Source organism: Talpa occidentalis, unplaced genomic scaffold (genome assembly GCF_014898055.3).
Source record: "Talpa occidentalis isolate TD23 unplaced genomic scaffold, MPIMG_talOcc4v2.1 talOcc4.15, whole genome shotgun sequence".
Classification (NCBI taxonomy): Eukaryota; Metazoa; Chordata; class Mammalia; order Eulipotyphla; family Talpidae; genus Talpa; species Talpa occidentalis.
Window position 1 is genome coordinate 18,520,229 of NW_023601543.1, and position 16,382 is coordinate 18,536,610.

At 37.1% G+C, this 16,382-nt stretch overlaps 1 protein-coding gene across 1 annotated transcript in view; it reads left to right on the forward strand.

The window, feature by feature from the left end:
- Positions 1 to 16,382, forward strand: part of THOC2 (THO complex subunit 2) — a 95,693-nt gene that overhangs the window by 59,109 nt on the left and 20,202 nt on the right. Inside the window, 16 exon segments of the mRNA XM_037511991.2 lie at positions 811 to 907; positions 3,225 to 3,342; positions 4,163 to 4,342; positions 5,112 to 5,276; positions 9,499 to 9,774; positions 11,115 to 11,256; positions 11,835 to 11,877; positions 11,879 to 11,946; positions 11,949 to 11,989; positions 12,903 to 13,031; positions 13,399 to 13,530; positions 13,616 to 13,800; positions 14,308 to 14,486; positions 14,721 to 14,823; positions 15,484 to 15,911; positions 16,104 to 16,162. Of these exon segments, the coding sequence (XP_037367888.1) occupies positions 811 to 907; positions 3,225 to 3,342; positions 4,163 to 4,342; positions 5,112 to 5,276; positions 9,499 to 9,774; positions 11,115 to 11,256; positions 11,835 to 11,877; positions 11,879 to 11,946; positions 11,949 to 11,989; positions 12,903 to 13,031; positions 13,399 to 13,530; positions 13,616 to 13,800; positions 14,308 to 14,486; positions 14,721 to 14,823; positions 15,484 to 15,911; positions 16,104 to 16,162 (2,345 nt within the window).

The following is a 16,382-nucleotide window of genomic DNA, read 5'->3' on the forward strand; positions in this document are numbered from 1 at the left end:
CTAACCTGAAATCAGAATTAGGTGTACCACTTTTGTACTCCCTGGAAACTTTTAAATTTATCATAGTTTTTTTTTTCCATTTACTTTTCATTATGTACTACCACATGGTAAGAACCTTGAAGACTATCTTTTTGTGGTGATTAGCTAATGATTAATGAAGACTGTAGATCATTTGACTTTACTAGGATCTCCTCTTGAGTGGGTTTTTTTCCCCTTCTCATGATAAGGGCTCTTGGTTAAAATTGCTCTTCTGTCTGCTTCATGGTTTGGTAGTGCTGTACCTGTTTTCTTGCCCTCTACAACTAGTAACCTGGTCTACATAAAAAGATTTTTTCCTGTGATGCAAGCATTTGAGGGGCAAGTGTTTTGTTGACCAGTCAGATTTACTGAGTGTCCTGCAAGATTTTGTTGTATCCTAATTAATGTCCCAGACTCTGGAGTTAGGCTACATAGGTTTGGATCACTGCTTTACCTTGTATGATCTGTGTGATCATGAGCAAGTCACATGACATAGATGTTCCTAATTTGCAGCACTGATAAGTTCATGTCAACCTGAGATGATTATTGCAAAGATTAAATGAGATAGTTAACATAAAATGCTAGGCACCTGTATCCATATGCTCAATAAATACTAGTAAAGTCATAGTAAATATTACTAATTATGGAACACCATTCAATGGCATCAGCAATACAATTATTCCTATGTCATTTTGTTTTAGAAATTTGAGTTAGTTGAAGAAGTGACATTTAATATTGTGCTTTGTTTTATGAACTGTTTTGAGCCTGAATATTTTTTTTTATTTCATATAGGTCTGGCCAGTTTCTGTGGTGCAGTTTTTCGTAAATATCCAATTGATCTTGCTGGTCTTCTTCAATATGTGGCCAATCAGCTAAAGGCGGGCAAAAGGTATTCATAGCAAATTAAATCATAGCAAATTAAATGTAAATGAAATTCAATAATAAGAGTAGTTCTGGTGGTATTAGGATGTTGAGATTTCTGTTATTTTGAAAAACTGTTGGGTGTAGGCTCAAGTGTAAAGAAAATAGCTCATTTATATGGAATTCTTTAAAAGAAATTATAACTTAATATGTAAGGAAACAACTTTTTGGCAGAAAAATCCAATGTTTGTTTATGTAACTTGTTAAATACTTTTTTGATTACCTTTTAGGCTTTTTAATAAATGGTTAATAAAATATAAATCTTCTTATGACAAAACACATTACACCATTGAGTACTGTTAGGTAGCAGTTAACCTTTACATTGCATTGGTATAAACATGTTTAATTAGAGAGTGTATATAGTATCTTTAAAACACAATTATTTTTTTTATTTTTTTTTAAAAAGATTATTTATACATACATACATATATACATACATACAAGCACTGGGTACAGTCGGAAGCACGGGAGGGTGAGAGAATTCACCAGAGTCAGAGCAGGAAGCAGAACAGGCAGAAGGACCAAAGTACACTGCTGAGGGGAGCAGCGGGCGACAGGAGAGGCCTGCACGCCATGTGGCACCCTCCTCCAGTGGCTGGGGAGCAGCCGGGGATCGAACCGGTGCTGCAGAGGCAGTGGGCAGCTTCACAACCCGGCGCTCAACCGCTGCGCCACTGGGAGGCCCTAAAACACAATTATTTTTATTTGCACTTGAGATACATAAAGCTTACATTCTGCTTATATAGTATTCTCTATTCTGTATAAATACTGAGTTTTGTTGTTCTAGTGCTTAGAGTTTGGATTGTTAGGTATATTAAAATACTTAAGCTGTAGACTGATGAGAATCAGAGAACTGGGCATTGTTTTTAAAACCTTTATGGTGGGCCTCCCCGGTGGCGCAGCGGTTGAGCACTGGGTTGTGAAGCTGCCTGCAGCCTCTGCAGCGCCGGTTCTATACCAGGCTGCTCCCCAGCCACCTGAGGAGGGTCTCACATGGTGTGCAGACCTCTCCTGCCGCCCGCTGCTCCCCTCAGCAGTGTACTTCGGTCCTTCTGCCTGCTCTGCTCCCCGCTCTGGCTCTGGTGAATTCTCTCACCCTCCTGCGCTTCTGACTGTACCCAGTGCTTGTATAAATAAATAAAAAAAAATAAAAATAAATCTTTAAAAAAAAAAAACCTTTATGGTAAAAAACAAAAATATGGAAGCCATCTTGTGTTTCAGACAAATACTAGGTAATTCGTGACAAATTACTATTTTGATTTAGGAAAAACTTTAAAAAATTTAAATTTGGGATTTTATTAATGTATCATGTTGTATAGACCCATCTATCCTGTGCATTTTACTGTTCTGTGTGTATAGGCCAGTAGAACACAACATTTTTAAATCTGTAATTTACTTTTCAGTACTTTGAATATAATTCTCATGATCAGTTAATTAGGAGAGGTTCAAACAAAACGTATTTCATTGGTACTAATTTGTGCGAGGTACTAATCCTGTTTTTAAAATGTGCTTAAGGACAGACACAACACTTATTTTAGACTCTGTATCACAACTTGAGACTTCCATGTCCTTCCTTCTTTCTCCTCTTTTTCTCTCCCTCCATTTCTTCTAAGTGTATGTGGCCATTCTATATCTTTAGACTCCTTTTCAGTATTTGGATTGTTTAGAAAGATGGTGCTACATGATCAAAAACTGTATTGACTGTTCTGTAGTGGAAGAGAAAATAATGCTATGAAGGACATTATTGGGTCAACTGATAAAATGAAATATGAACTGTAGATTAGGTAAAAAGTATTGTATCATTGTTAGACTTACCAAAGTTGATAGGTATGCTGTATTCATGTATGAAAATAGCTGTATTCTTAGGAAATACATTCCTAGAAATTTTAGGGATTAAAATCTACCCATGAAATGATATAAATAACTTACTCTCAAGCGGTTTAAAAAATTGTGTGTGTGTGTCTAGAAAGAGGGAGGGAGGGAGAGAGAAAGCATAAATGATGATAGAACAGGAATAAAAATGTAGTAGTTGGGGTAAAGGGTATATGGGGTGTGCTTTGTACTATTTTTATTTTTGCATCGTGTCTGCAAGTTTGAAATTATTTCCAAGTAAAAACTTAAACACAAACATATATGCCAAGTATTTTTTAATGTAGTTCTACGAATGCAGTTTTCCCTTAAAAATGACTTCAGCTCTTCTGCCCATATTTATATACAAAATGATTTAGGGTTTTAGTTACAACCTATTGTCACTTTTTGAACTATACCTCTTTTTTTCTGAATAGTTTTGACCTGCTTATATTGAAAGAAGTGGTACAAAAAATGGCAGGAATAGAAATTACGGAGGAAATGACAATGGAGCAACTAGAGGCCATGACAGGTGGAGAACAACTAAAAGCCGAGGTGAGAGCTGCTATTTTTTGCCTCATTGACTTTTTTTATTAAGAATTGTTTTTATTTATTTATACATACAAGAACTGGGGTATAGAGGTACGGGGTGGGGGGTGGGGGTGTTGATGGTGAGAGGATTCATCAGAGACAGAGTGGGGAGCCGAACAGGCAGATGAGGGGAGCAGTGGGTGAGACAGGAGAGATCTGCTGTGCCATGTGGGTTAGCAACCTGGTCGAGGATCGAACTCATGCTGCAGTGGCTGGTGATAGCTTCATAGTGCTGAGACTTAATCCATTGCACCACCAAGGAGGTCCCCTCATTGACTTTTTAAATTAAAAATGTATGCATGCCCATAATAAAGAATCCAAATATTTACATGAAGCCAAACAGCAAAGATTTGTACCCTGCTTTCACAACTGCCCCTGCCTCCCATTTGAAAAATTGAGATACACTAGTTTGTTTAACCTTTCTAGGAAGGTGAAGCAAAATATAAAAGATAGCAAGGGAAATAAATACCAGATATTTTGTGGTTGTTGATATCCTAATTGGCATAAATCTCAACATAGTTACTCATGAATCTATTGCACACTGAATAATTCTATAGGGGACCACAAGCTTGAAAATGGAAAATATACAGACGTTTAAAGAAAATTGACAGTTATTTTTAAGCCATTCACTATAATAATTAATAGTACCATTAAAATTTGTTAAGGAGGTGGTAGGGAATATAGAATATGAGTTTTTTATCTTCAGGATTGTATCTGAACTTTTTCGAATCAGATGGCATGTGTTACATACTATATGCTGGTAAATTTGTCTTCTCTTTTTCAGGGTGGTTATTTTGGCCAGATTAGAAACACTAAAAAATCCTCTCAGAGATTAAAGGATGCACTATTAGACCATGATCTTGCTCTTCCTCTCTGTTTGCTTATGGCTCAGCAGAGGAATGGGGTAATCTTTCAGGAAGGTGGAGAGAAACATTTGAAACTTGTGGGAAAGCTCTATGATCAGGCAAGTTGAAGTGACTTTTGTTTATACATGGATACTTTTTATGCTGATAATGGAAAACTGTGTGATATAGTTCAAAAAATGTCATTTTGCGTACCCTGACTGTGAAATGGATCTAGTAATGTAATAGGGGCTATACCCATGAAAATTATGGTATTGAGAGACGACTCTAGGAGAAAGAATACTATGTATACGACTTTCAATTTAGAAGACAACTTCAAGTTGTTTGCTCATATCGTCCCCAATCTCTGGAAATCTTGAATTTTAATGACAACAAAGTAGATGTGATCTTTTAAGTTTTTTCCCTTGTAATGTCGTTAGTAGTAGTTAAACACATTTTGTAGACTACTCATAGGTTTTGGTGCTTAATATTTATAAATATACATTATAAATAAAGTTTTCATCTTTTAAAAAAAGTTTTCATCTTTTTAAGGTCAAGGGAATTGCCTTCTATATACATACATTTGTTTTATGTGATTTAGGTGTAGATATTCCACTACTAAAAATGATGAGCAATAGCTTGGAACTTGAGACCTGGTGGCGAAAACCTTGGAATTAGTCAAGCTTTCACTAAATTCCCATTTTGGGGGGATCTTTTGTAGTATAATTATGTGATTCTGTTTGTAGATTGTCTCTAAAGTTCTTTCAAGTTGTAAAATGAGTTGTTAATGAAAATGTTACTAAAATGATATATTAATCATTTTTGAAAATGTTTGTTAGTTTTGTGAAATGGTAACACATTTGTATTTGTTGTCTTATTTTTTAAATTTAGTGTCATGATACCCTGGTACAGTTTGGTGGGTTTTTAGCATCTAATCTAAGCACGGAAGATTATATAAAGCGAGTGCCTTCAATTGATGTGCTCTGTAATGAATTTCATACGCCCCATGATGCAGCATTTTTCCTGTCTAGGCCAATGTATGCACATCATATTTCGGTAAGTATAAGTGTCATTTAATAATGATCCCAAATTATTTAACTCATATTTGTAAATACATTTTAGTTTTACATATAGATTATGGCCCCTTGGAGAGTTACTCTTTTGTTAATACTCAGCTTTGAGCATTGTACAATGACAGTGCCCCTTTTAAAAGTAAGTCTTGCTTTACTATTACTTCTCCGTCTTATGGGCCCTCTAGAACTGGTTCTTTCAAAAATTATTATAGATGAGTCATCTAGGAAGTATTTTAAATACTCCATCTTATTTCCCAAAAAATTAATTCAGTAACTTGAATGGAGCCTGGAAATTTATTTTTTTTTTTTTAACAAGCATTAGATAGTTCTAATGCATTTGAATCTGTAAATCGTTCTAACAACACTCCCGTTGAATACAGTCATGTTTTCTCAATGATAATATCCTTGTCAGGTGGTTGACTTACTATTTTACTCCCTTGAAACAAATAAAATTGGATTTACCTAGCACCCAATGCGCTAGAAACTCTTGCAATCTCTGTTGTATAACTTCTAGGAAAAGTATATTTATGGTTCTTGTTTTATTTCTCTCCACCTAAATGAAACACTAAATACAAAAAGCAATGTTTACATGTCAACTGCTACAGACAGCACATTTCCCTCTAACCTCTAACTAAATGTTAATTGATTTAATTATCACTTTATAGCATTATGCAGCAGCTCCTGTGCTGTATATTCTCTAGCAGGAAAAAGAGGATAAGGGAAGAACATTAGACCTTTCTTTTCCTTCTGAATCATTCAATCCAGAGAATTGTGTGCTTTTGTTGTGTAGTTATGTCTTATGTTGTTACCCCACCCTGAAGTAGATCAGTTTCAGCTATACTATAAGGAACCTGATTTTGAAGGACTGAGGTGGAAGGATTATTTCATCTCAGGAATTCTGACCTATCGTGTGGTATACTGAGGTGAACATACTAATCAGCAATATAGAACCCTAGCAAACAGAAATACCTGGTCACCTGAGGTTCGCTGAACTTTTCCAGGTCAAGATAGAACAGGTTGTTTATACCAGTAGCTACCTTTTCTGTATCCTGTGCAAAATACTGTGTCTGTGATTTAAGAGATAACAAAAGTCTGAACAAAGATGTTTAATTTTCTCCTCACGTTTGAGGAGGGAAACAGCCAAATCAGTGATAAGTCTTTTACCCAAGGGCCACATTCCACCCTTGGAAAGGGAGTTAGTTCCTTGGCAATCTTGGTTGCACAGGATGGGCGTCCAAGCTTCCCTGGGGATTTTTACTTTTGCTTCTTGGGTAAAAGCCTCTCTTGTAGAACTTAAGATGAGAGAGTGAAGATATGTAAGTTGCTACCATAAATTGACTACTATCACGCTCTCATGGGAATAATTCAGCCCACCAGATATTGCTCAGGTAATTGGTCCAACAAGAGCTTTTTGAACAGTAATTAGGAGGACAGCAATAACTGGATATTAGTTCTATTCCATAGATATAGTGCCCCAGGTGACTTGAGATGTAGAGCTGTTATGACTCCATTTGACTGAAGAAGTGAGCTTGAAGAGGGATTTAAAGAGACTTTAGACAAGGAAGTACCCACCCTAGGTAAATATGAAGTATAACCATCTTTTCTGATAAAGCCTTAAAAAAAACCCCATAAAACAAAACATGATAGGGACTAGAGGAGTGCCTCGTAATCGAAGTCACAAACGTAGAAGCAGAGGAGTGGGGAGTCTTTGGCCTGGTATCGTATAACCGTCTCACGTGTAACCTAATTTTCACTTTTAGTTGTTGAGACCCACCTTGCAACATGGATCTGAAAGAAAGCCTTTCCCCTACTTCATATTCTAGATTTTACCCAAACTGGGTAGCTAAACTAATTATACAGGTAATTTCAGCACTATTTTATCCAGTGTGTTGTTAGAACCTTAGCAGATGTCATTCTGCTCACATGGATTCATATTAATTACCATCAGTAGAGTCCACTCTCAAATTTATAAGCTCTTATCCCTGCCGTTATTTGGTATCTGATGTAATTGGAACCTCCCTCATAAATAATATTCTTTATAGCTTTGTTACCTGTGTGGTTTTAATAGTTATCAATGTGTTCTCTAAAATGGGGATAACACGGGGCCTCCCTGGTGGCGCAAGGGGTTAAGCACTGCACCATGAAGCAATCTGCAGCCTCTGCAGCATGAGTTCGATCCCCGGCCGGCAAGGGAGCAACCCACATGACGCAGCAGACCTCTCCTGACTTGCCCGCTGCTCCCCTCAGCAGTGTATTTCAGTAGATCTGCCTGTTCCGTTTCCCACTCTGTCTCTGGTGAATCCTCTTACTCCCCACATCTCTGGCCTGTACCCCAGCTCTTGTATGCAAAAATAAATAAAATCTTAAAAAAAAAATGTGGATAACATGAAGTAAATCTTCCCAGTTCTAGAATAATTGTAAGATTCTCAGATCCTGCTTGAGATACACAATCTAGAACAAAACATTGTTGGTATGCCTGGGTTATAGCAGCACTCTGGACTGTACGGAGCCAAGACTGTCACATTGTAGGACTGGAAATGGAAGCTTTCACCTCTAACTTTCTAGTTCTGGGTCCTTGTTTAGCACAAGCTGTGAATGATTTAAGTGCCTTTCTAACATAAAGAAGCAGCCTGTTGGGGCCTCCCTGGTGGCGCAAGGGGTTAAGAACCACATTATGAAGCAATCTGCAGCCTCTGCAGCGCAAGTTCGATCCCTGGCCGGCCAGGGAGCAACCCACATGGTGCAGCAGACCTCTCCTGACTCACCTGCTGCTCCCCTCAGCAGCGTACTTTGTCAGTCTGCCTGTTCTGTTCTCCGCTCTGTCCCTGGTGAATCCTCTCACCCCCCGCATCTCTGGCCTGTACCCCAGCTCTTGTATACATAAATAAATAAATCTTTAAAAAAAAAATGGAGAGGGCCTCCCCGGTGGCGCAGCGGTTGAGCGCTGGGTTGCGAAGCTGCCCGCAGCCTCTGCAGCGCCGGTTCGATCCCCGGCTGCTCCCCGGCCACCGGAGGAGGGTCCCACATGGCGCGCAGACCTCTCCTGCCGCCCGCTGCTCCCCTCAGCAGTGTACTTTGGTCCTTCTGCCTGCTCTGCTCCCCGCTCTGGCTCTGGTGAATTCTCTCACCCTCCCGCGCTTCTGACTGTACCCAGTGCTTGTATAAATAAATAAAAATAAATCTTTAAAAAAAAAAATGGAGAGAAGCAGCCTGTTTTAAATCTGCCCTTAGGTTCATCTTCAGGGATGATGCCTAACCCAAACAAAATTTTCTGGTTCAGAGTGCTTTCATGTTAAAGAGAGTAAAGAACAGGAGACAATGGCAACAACTCCACTTTGTAGTACTTTCTTTTTTACATTTGACATATACTCTATATATTAATATGTAGCTCCTCTCATTGTACTAAAAGATTTGTTTTCTCATACGATTGAGAGAATGGTCTTCCCCTGACTCTTTCCCAAATTAGGAGAAACCAGTTAGGCCAACGAAGCTGCGGTTTCTACATGCTTTCAACTCCAGTGTATTATGGCCATTCATAGGAAATCTTACTTAGTGTGGCAGTCGAATGTGGCCAATTAGTCTGGGTTTGCCTGAGACTTTTCCATTTTTAGCACTACACACTTGCCTTCCAGAAAAGCCCTCAGTCACTGGCAAACCTGGATACTTTTGGTTACCCTATTTAGCAGTCTTATGGTTACTTTCTCAGTGTTCACCCGTCTTCCTAATTGTCAAAGTATAATAGGCAGTAGGGACTATGTGTATTGCCAAACCATTCTGTCCTGCTTGACTATTACTAATTCCATTCTGCCTCTTCACTAGTGTTAACACCCTCTACTTGGTTTTCTTGAATAACTCAAAAGCAGGAGCGGAAACCCTACATGTTCAATCCTTGATGCAGCAGTAATAGAGCGTGAGGTCAGGAGAATAGATGAGGGACATAAATGCCCTATTCATTTGCTCACCAGGTCAGATTTAATAAGAATCTGTGAAACTCCTAGTGAACATGCAGTACAAAAGGTTGGAGCAACTTCCAGTGATTATTTAATCTTAACATGTTATTGGAAGGAAACTAGAATTCCTGCAGCAGTTATGAGATTAGTCATCTTCTGGTTCTTGAAAAGGGAGCATAGGTTTTTAATACTATGTAAGTCAGTGCTCTAAATTGTGTGTGTGTGTGTGTTTGTGTTTTACTTTTTTATCTCCAGTCAAAGTATGATGAACTTAAAAAATCAGAAAAGGGAAGTAAACAGCAGCATAAAGTTCATAAGTATATTACATCATGTGAAATGGTAATGGCTCCTGTACATGAAGCAGTGGTCTCCTTACACGTTTCCAAAGTCTGGGATGACATCAGCCCTCAATTCTATGCCACATTCTGGTCATTGACAATGTATGACCTTGCAGTTCCACATACCAGCTATGAACGAGAAGTTAATAAACTTAAAATCCAAATGAAAGCAATTGATGACAATCAGGAAATGGTAAGTTTTTGTTTTAATATCTTAAGTACAGTAACGTTATGGTATTAATTCCTGTTATCTATACTTAAAGCTATTATCTTATTGCTTTAAAATATTTTCTTAAGTGGGTTTAAAGGGGATCTCTCAATGTGGGAGCAGGGGCCTGGTGAATGGGTGATTATGATAAAACAAAAGTTGCTTGAGTTTGCTTTTCTACTGAAGGTTGTGTTAGCAACTTAAAATGATCCATGTAAATCCACTTGTAAGAGTAATAGTTGCCCAAAGGAAAACTCTTTAGGAAAAGGCTTTATTGAAGAGGTAAGTCTTTAGCTGGGCAGGTCTTGAAGATAGATTATGTTTGGTGATATGGAGGCAAATAGGTCACTCTAGAGCTCCAGCAAAGTTTTTTTTTTTTTTTTAAATGTTACTTTATTTTTTTTTAATAGAGGCATGCTTTATTTATTTATTTGTTTGTTTGTTTGTTTATACATGCACTGGGTACAGTCAGAAGCGGGGGAGGGTGAGAGAATTCACCAGAGCCAGTGCCGGGAGCAGAACAGGCAGAAGGACTGAAGTACACCGCTGAGGGGAGCAGCGGGCGGCAGGAGAGGTCTGCGCGCCATGTGGGACCCTCCTCCGGTGGCTAGGGAGCAGCCGGGGATCGAACTGGCACTGCAGAGGCTGCGGGCAGCTTTGCAACCCAGAGCTCAACCGCTGCGCCACCGGGGAGGCCCTCCAGCAAAGTTTTAAGGGTACTATTTTTACTGTAGTGAATGGTCTTAACCATTCACTTGAATTGTTAAGATAGGACCAGATTATGTAGAGCATTGAAAGTTAGAAAAGAAGACTTGATAAAATTGAGAGCTATTTTTAGATTCTTGAGCAGGGAAATAGTGATGGTAAAAATGATACTTTAGAAAGTTTACCTGGGGCAGCAGTATAAAGGATGCATTTGATGTAGAGAAAGGACTTGCATTAGGCTAGAGACCAGCTAGATGGCTCTTTGGGTGATTCGTTGTGAGGTATTGGAACATAGACTATGGTAGAGGTAGTGGGCATGAACAGGACAGGTAAGCACTTCAGATAATGGAATGAAAGAGAAGGAAGAGTCAAAAGTGACTATGCCTCAGACTAAAAGTACCAGTATTAGCAAGGTAGCCTATTTTGACCTTATATGAAGGCTGAATAATTTTGTTAGATTGTTGAATGGAGTAGGTAAAAGTGCAACCAAGTGGGCTCTTAAACATCCATTTTGAAGATATTAATATAAAGATTCAGCATTTATCTCTTTGAACTTTTTAATTAAAAGAAAGGGAGGTCATCACCTATAGTTAGAAAAGTATCTAACTTATACTTTGCAGCCTCCAAATAAAAAGAAAAAAGAGAAGGAGCGTTGTACTGCTCTACAGGACAAACTTCTTGAAGAAGAAAAGAAACAGATGGAACATGTACAGCGAGTTCTGCAGAGACTGAAACTGGAAAAAGATAACTGGCTTTTAGCAAGTAAGTTGTTGGAATTGTTACATTCTGCAACTATGAAGTTTCAAAAGCAAACTTATAATTTCAGAGATGTTGAGGTGTGTTATTTGTATTTCACCTCAGTATTCACTATCCTGTTCTTTGGTTATTTGTTAACATAGGTTGGATTCACATGTTCACCAAAAGAAGTTTTCTGGGGCCTTCCCTGGTGGCGCAGCGGTTGAGCTCTGGGCTGCGAGGCTGCCCGCAGCCTCTGCAGCGCCGGTTCGTTCCCCTACTGCCCTGCTGCTGGCGAGGGTCCCACAAAAAAAAAAAAAAAAAAAAAAAGTTTTCTGGTGGAATTACTTGATGTATAACTATAATACTGGCAACTTATTTAACTTTTCTGTATAAAATCATATTTCTGGATAAATTATAGATAGAAAAATGTCCACAAAGTGAAAATGACAGCCTTATCCCAGGCATGACCTTTTGGTTACAAACTATAGGCAGTTTGTGGTATTATAGCATTCTCTACACTAAAGTTAATATGTTATGTTTAGTGGCCTTGAGGCACTTGAGGAAGAAGTTTATCACTTAATATATTCTTCCCTTATTTTTAGAATCTACCAAAAATGAGACCATCACAAAATTTCTACAGCTGTGTATTTCCTCGATGTATTTTTTCAGCAATTGATGCTGTTTACTGTGCTCGTTTTGTTGAATTGGTACATCAACAAAAACTCCAAATTTTTCCACACTTCTTTGCTATGATCGAGTAAGTTCTTTTTGTGCAACCTTAAAAAAAAGTCTCACACAAAGATTGTCAAACATTATAGAGGTGTTACTGTGTGTGTGGTTAAAAGCATGAACTTCAGGGCCAAGTGCCTAAACTTGAGTCATAGCTCTATTACTTTCTAGCTATATGATCTTTGGCAAGCTCTTTAACTTCTCTGTGCCTCGGTTTTCTAATCTGTAAAACGGGATGATAGTATCTGCTTCATAAGATTGTTGTGTGGATTAACTGAATCCCTACACACAAAATCACTTTGAGTGGTGACTAATAGAGAATGAATACTCTTACTTAAGCAGTTAACTCACCATTTAGATTTATATGTTTGTCATAATAGGTAGAACTGTCCTCCATTCTTAACCTTTACCCCCCAAAAAAAACAAAAATGCTTACAGTTTTGCATAGGCATACAAGTGGATGGGGGTCCTTTCAGTATGGCCATACTCAGATTTTTTTGCATCTGGCTTTTTTTCTTAATTTCTGCATTTTGCGTTTTAAAAAATGTAACATAGGTTTACAGCATGTCAGCTGCCTTTTTCTGTTTTTTTTTTTTTTTTTTTTTGTCAGCCTAGCCTCTGCTTGCTGTCCCCCTAACCCCATTAATATATCTATGGCTAAGTCTTTGTTAAAGAAGTTAAGATGTAATAATAGTGATAGGTATTTTCTTCTATTATTAGAAATCAGCTTTCTTATAAAAGTTTTTAAAAATATTGTTGCTTTTTGAATATGCTATTTCCTCACAGAACCTAAAATTGTTAAAGGTCTCTGGGATTTATGAATATATAAAAGGAAAGAAATGTTACCTGTTTATTATGATTTGCTGTCACGATCTTTTATTATTCTGAATTAATTTTGACCTTGCTTGGCTTTTATTTTTCAAACATTTTTTTTCCTGTAGGTTTTCTCTGACATAATTTATACAGTTGCAAGTTGTACTGAAAATGAAGCTAGTCGATATGGGAGATTTCTTTGCTGCATGCTAGAGACTGTGACCAGGTGGCACAGTGATAGAGCCACATATGAAAAGGTATAACTAATAAAATACCCTTGCCTTTTAATCTGTATATAATGACCACTTCCAGTAACCTCTGGTTTGTTCAGTTTAAAAAAGAAAGATGAATTTAATTAAAGTTGTCAAACATTGTTTAAAATGTTTAAAAGCACAGTTCATTTGTTTAAAAAAATGCTGGTTTTTTTTTTAATCCTATCTCAAATTGATGTTCCAAATTAATGTTGAATAAGCTGAACTTTTCTGTGAGAGCATTCATTCAAATATATATTGTGTTTTCATGTGGAATCATTAATCTCCTCTACTTAAGTTTCAGCTTTTGCTATTGGGGTGGGGAGGGATCAGATTTTTTCCTCAAAAGTGACCACCTTTTTTTCCCTCTTAGGAATGTGGAAACTATCCAGGATTTCTTACTATATTACGGGCAACTGGATTTGATGGCGGAAATAAAGCTGATCAATTAGACTATGAAAATTTTCGACATGTTGTACATAAATGGCATTATAAATTAACAAAGGTAAATAAAATTGTATTTCTCAAAGATTTTTTTCTTTTCATACTTAACACTTGTATAATAACAGATCTTAAAATATTTATTGTAGGCATCGGTACATTGCCTTGAAACAGGCGAATATACTCACATCAGGAATATCTTGATTGTGCTAACAAAAATACTTCCTTGGTACCCAAAAGTTTTGAATCTGGGTCAGGCTTTGGAAAGAAGAGTGCATAAAATCTGCCAGGAAGAAAAAGAGAAGAGGCCAGATCTATATGCATTGGCTATGGGGTAACACAATTATACTTTAATGTGATTTATGAGACTAGATGACAGAAGGATACTGAAGACTTTAAAAATGTTTTACAGTGTTGAACTTTATCTTCTGCCTTACTTCAGGAGATTATGGGAGATTATGCGATCATGTTCCCACAGGCTGGTGAGAGTTGTCAATCCTGATTCTCAGCTTCCGGTCTATACTGGACAATAGTTTCAAAAGTCATATAGAATATGTTTTGGTTTGAAAGAAACATAATTTTAGCATCAGTTGAATTATCAGATTTTCAATAGTGGGACAAAAATGGCATCTTAATTTAGGGATTAGTTGAAATTTTTATTTTTGAGAAAGCATCTAGGGCTCTCTCTAAAGACCTTTAAAAACTTACTAAAAATTAATGCTTTTTTATTCTCTGGAACCAAGTAGCAATGCAAATAACTTGCTTATTTTGTTCATTTATACTCCGTATTTGTGCTTTTTGATTTGTATTTGTATATTTAAACACTTTGTGCGACTTTCAGCTACTCTGGGCAGTTGAAAAGTAGAAAGTCATACATGATACCTGAAAATGAGTTTCATCACAAAGACCCCCCTCCGAGGAACGCAGTTGCCAGTGTGCAAAATGGCCCTGGTGGTGGGCCTTCTTCATCGTCAATAGGAAATGCATCTAAATCTGATGAAAGCAGTACTGAGGAGACTGGTATGCTTATTTGTATAAATTAATAAATAATATATTTTGTTTCACCAAACTGAAATGTTTTGTATCACATGGCAAGTTAATGCTGGCTTAGTATTGCTTTTTTATTTCCTAGGTAGGAGTGTGTAACTGTTTAGAAGTAAAATTTTCTTTTTAATCAATCTGTAATCATTTTGCTGTGAAATTGTAGTTAATTTCATTTGGGGGCTTGTCAACTAAAATTTACCTTTATTTCAGATAAATCAAGGGAGAGATCTCAGTGTGGTTTGAAAGCAGTTAATAAAGCTTCTAGTGCCACACCGAAAGGGAATTCAAGCAATGGAAATAGTGGCTCTAACAGGTAGGAACTTTATGCTATATGTAAACTTTCTGAAGTCTTATATGGCCAATATTTTAGTATGCATGAAAGAGGTTGGTAGTTGACTACTAGGAAAGTCGTTTATGTTGGACATTGAAATTTCTATGTACCCCAGTTTTGATGATTTCATATGTTTTGTTTAATCCTAAAACTGACTTTGCTTCTTCTGGAATGTACAGGAGAAGGTAGGTAGTGAAGTTTAAAAAAAAGATATTTTATGATTGACTGTTTGGTAGAGATAATCTGAATAAGGATAGTTAGCATAAAGGAAGTCTAACCTGATTTAGACCAGTGATCCATCCAGGCAAGTAATCCAGTTCCTGATAGCAGCACCTTATTTGGCTTGTGGGATAATTTTTGTTCGTTACCTTGTAATCCCCAGAGGTTGTAAATGTGTACCAAAAAGAAAAAAAATCGATTTGGCATCATTTTAATCATTCTTTTACATTGCTATTCATGAATTTGATTATTTACTGGATAGAAAAGTACTTCCTTTTGACTTATCTTAAAGTTGTCCTTTAATTTTCAAAGGGCTGCTCTTAGTTCTAATATTTTTGATCAAGAAGAAATTTTTTTATTTAAAATGCAGAACACATTTTATGACTATATGTCTTAAAATCTCATGTTTTTATTCGTAATCAGCAAAGCTGTTAAAGAAAATGACAAAGAAAAAGGGAAAGAAAAAGAAAAAGAGAAAAAAGAAAAGACTCCAGCTACTACTCCAGAGGCCAGGGTACTTGGTAAAGATGGTAAAGAAAAACCGAAAGAAGAGCGGCCAAATAAAGATGAAAAAGCGAGAGAGACCAAAGAAAGAACACCTAAGTCTGATAAAGAGAAAGAAAAATTCAAGAAGGAAGAAAAAGCTAAAGATGAGAAATTCAAGACCACTGTCCCCAACATAGAGTCAAAATCGATTCAAGAAAAGGAAAGAGAGAAGGAGCCATCCAGAGAAAGAGATATAGCAAAGGAAATGAAATCAAAGGAAAATGTTAAAGGAGGAGAAAAACCACCTGTTTCTGGGTCCTTGAAGTCACCTGTTCCCCGATCAGATATTACAGAACCTGAAAGGGGCAAGTACCCTTTCTTTCTATTTTTGTTTACATTTGGTTCTTGTCATGTGTGTTGATTCTTGTCTCCTTGTTGTGATCAGTTCTTTAGGGACTTTAATGGGGAAACTAATACTTGATGACCTTTAAAATTTTTTTTTTGTATTTGAAAAATGTGGAAATGTACCTTATTGTTACTGTTTTTTGCCCCAACAGAACAAAAACGCCGCAAAATTGATACCCACCCTTCTCCATCACATTCCTCAACAGTAAAGGTTAGTATAGCCTGAGGAAGGCAGCGTCCGTGTTAGGCTCACCTGTTTGGAATACGTGTCCTGACTTCCTTCAAGTCTTGTGCCAAGTATTCACTGGAGCCACTGGAGGTTTTATATTGCATTAGCAAATGAATTTTTTACATATTGGTGGACTGATATTTTTTCCTATTGAGTATTTTTATTATAAAAATATTAAAACTTCAAGGACCTAGCACTAATT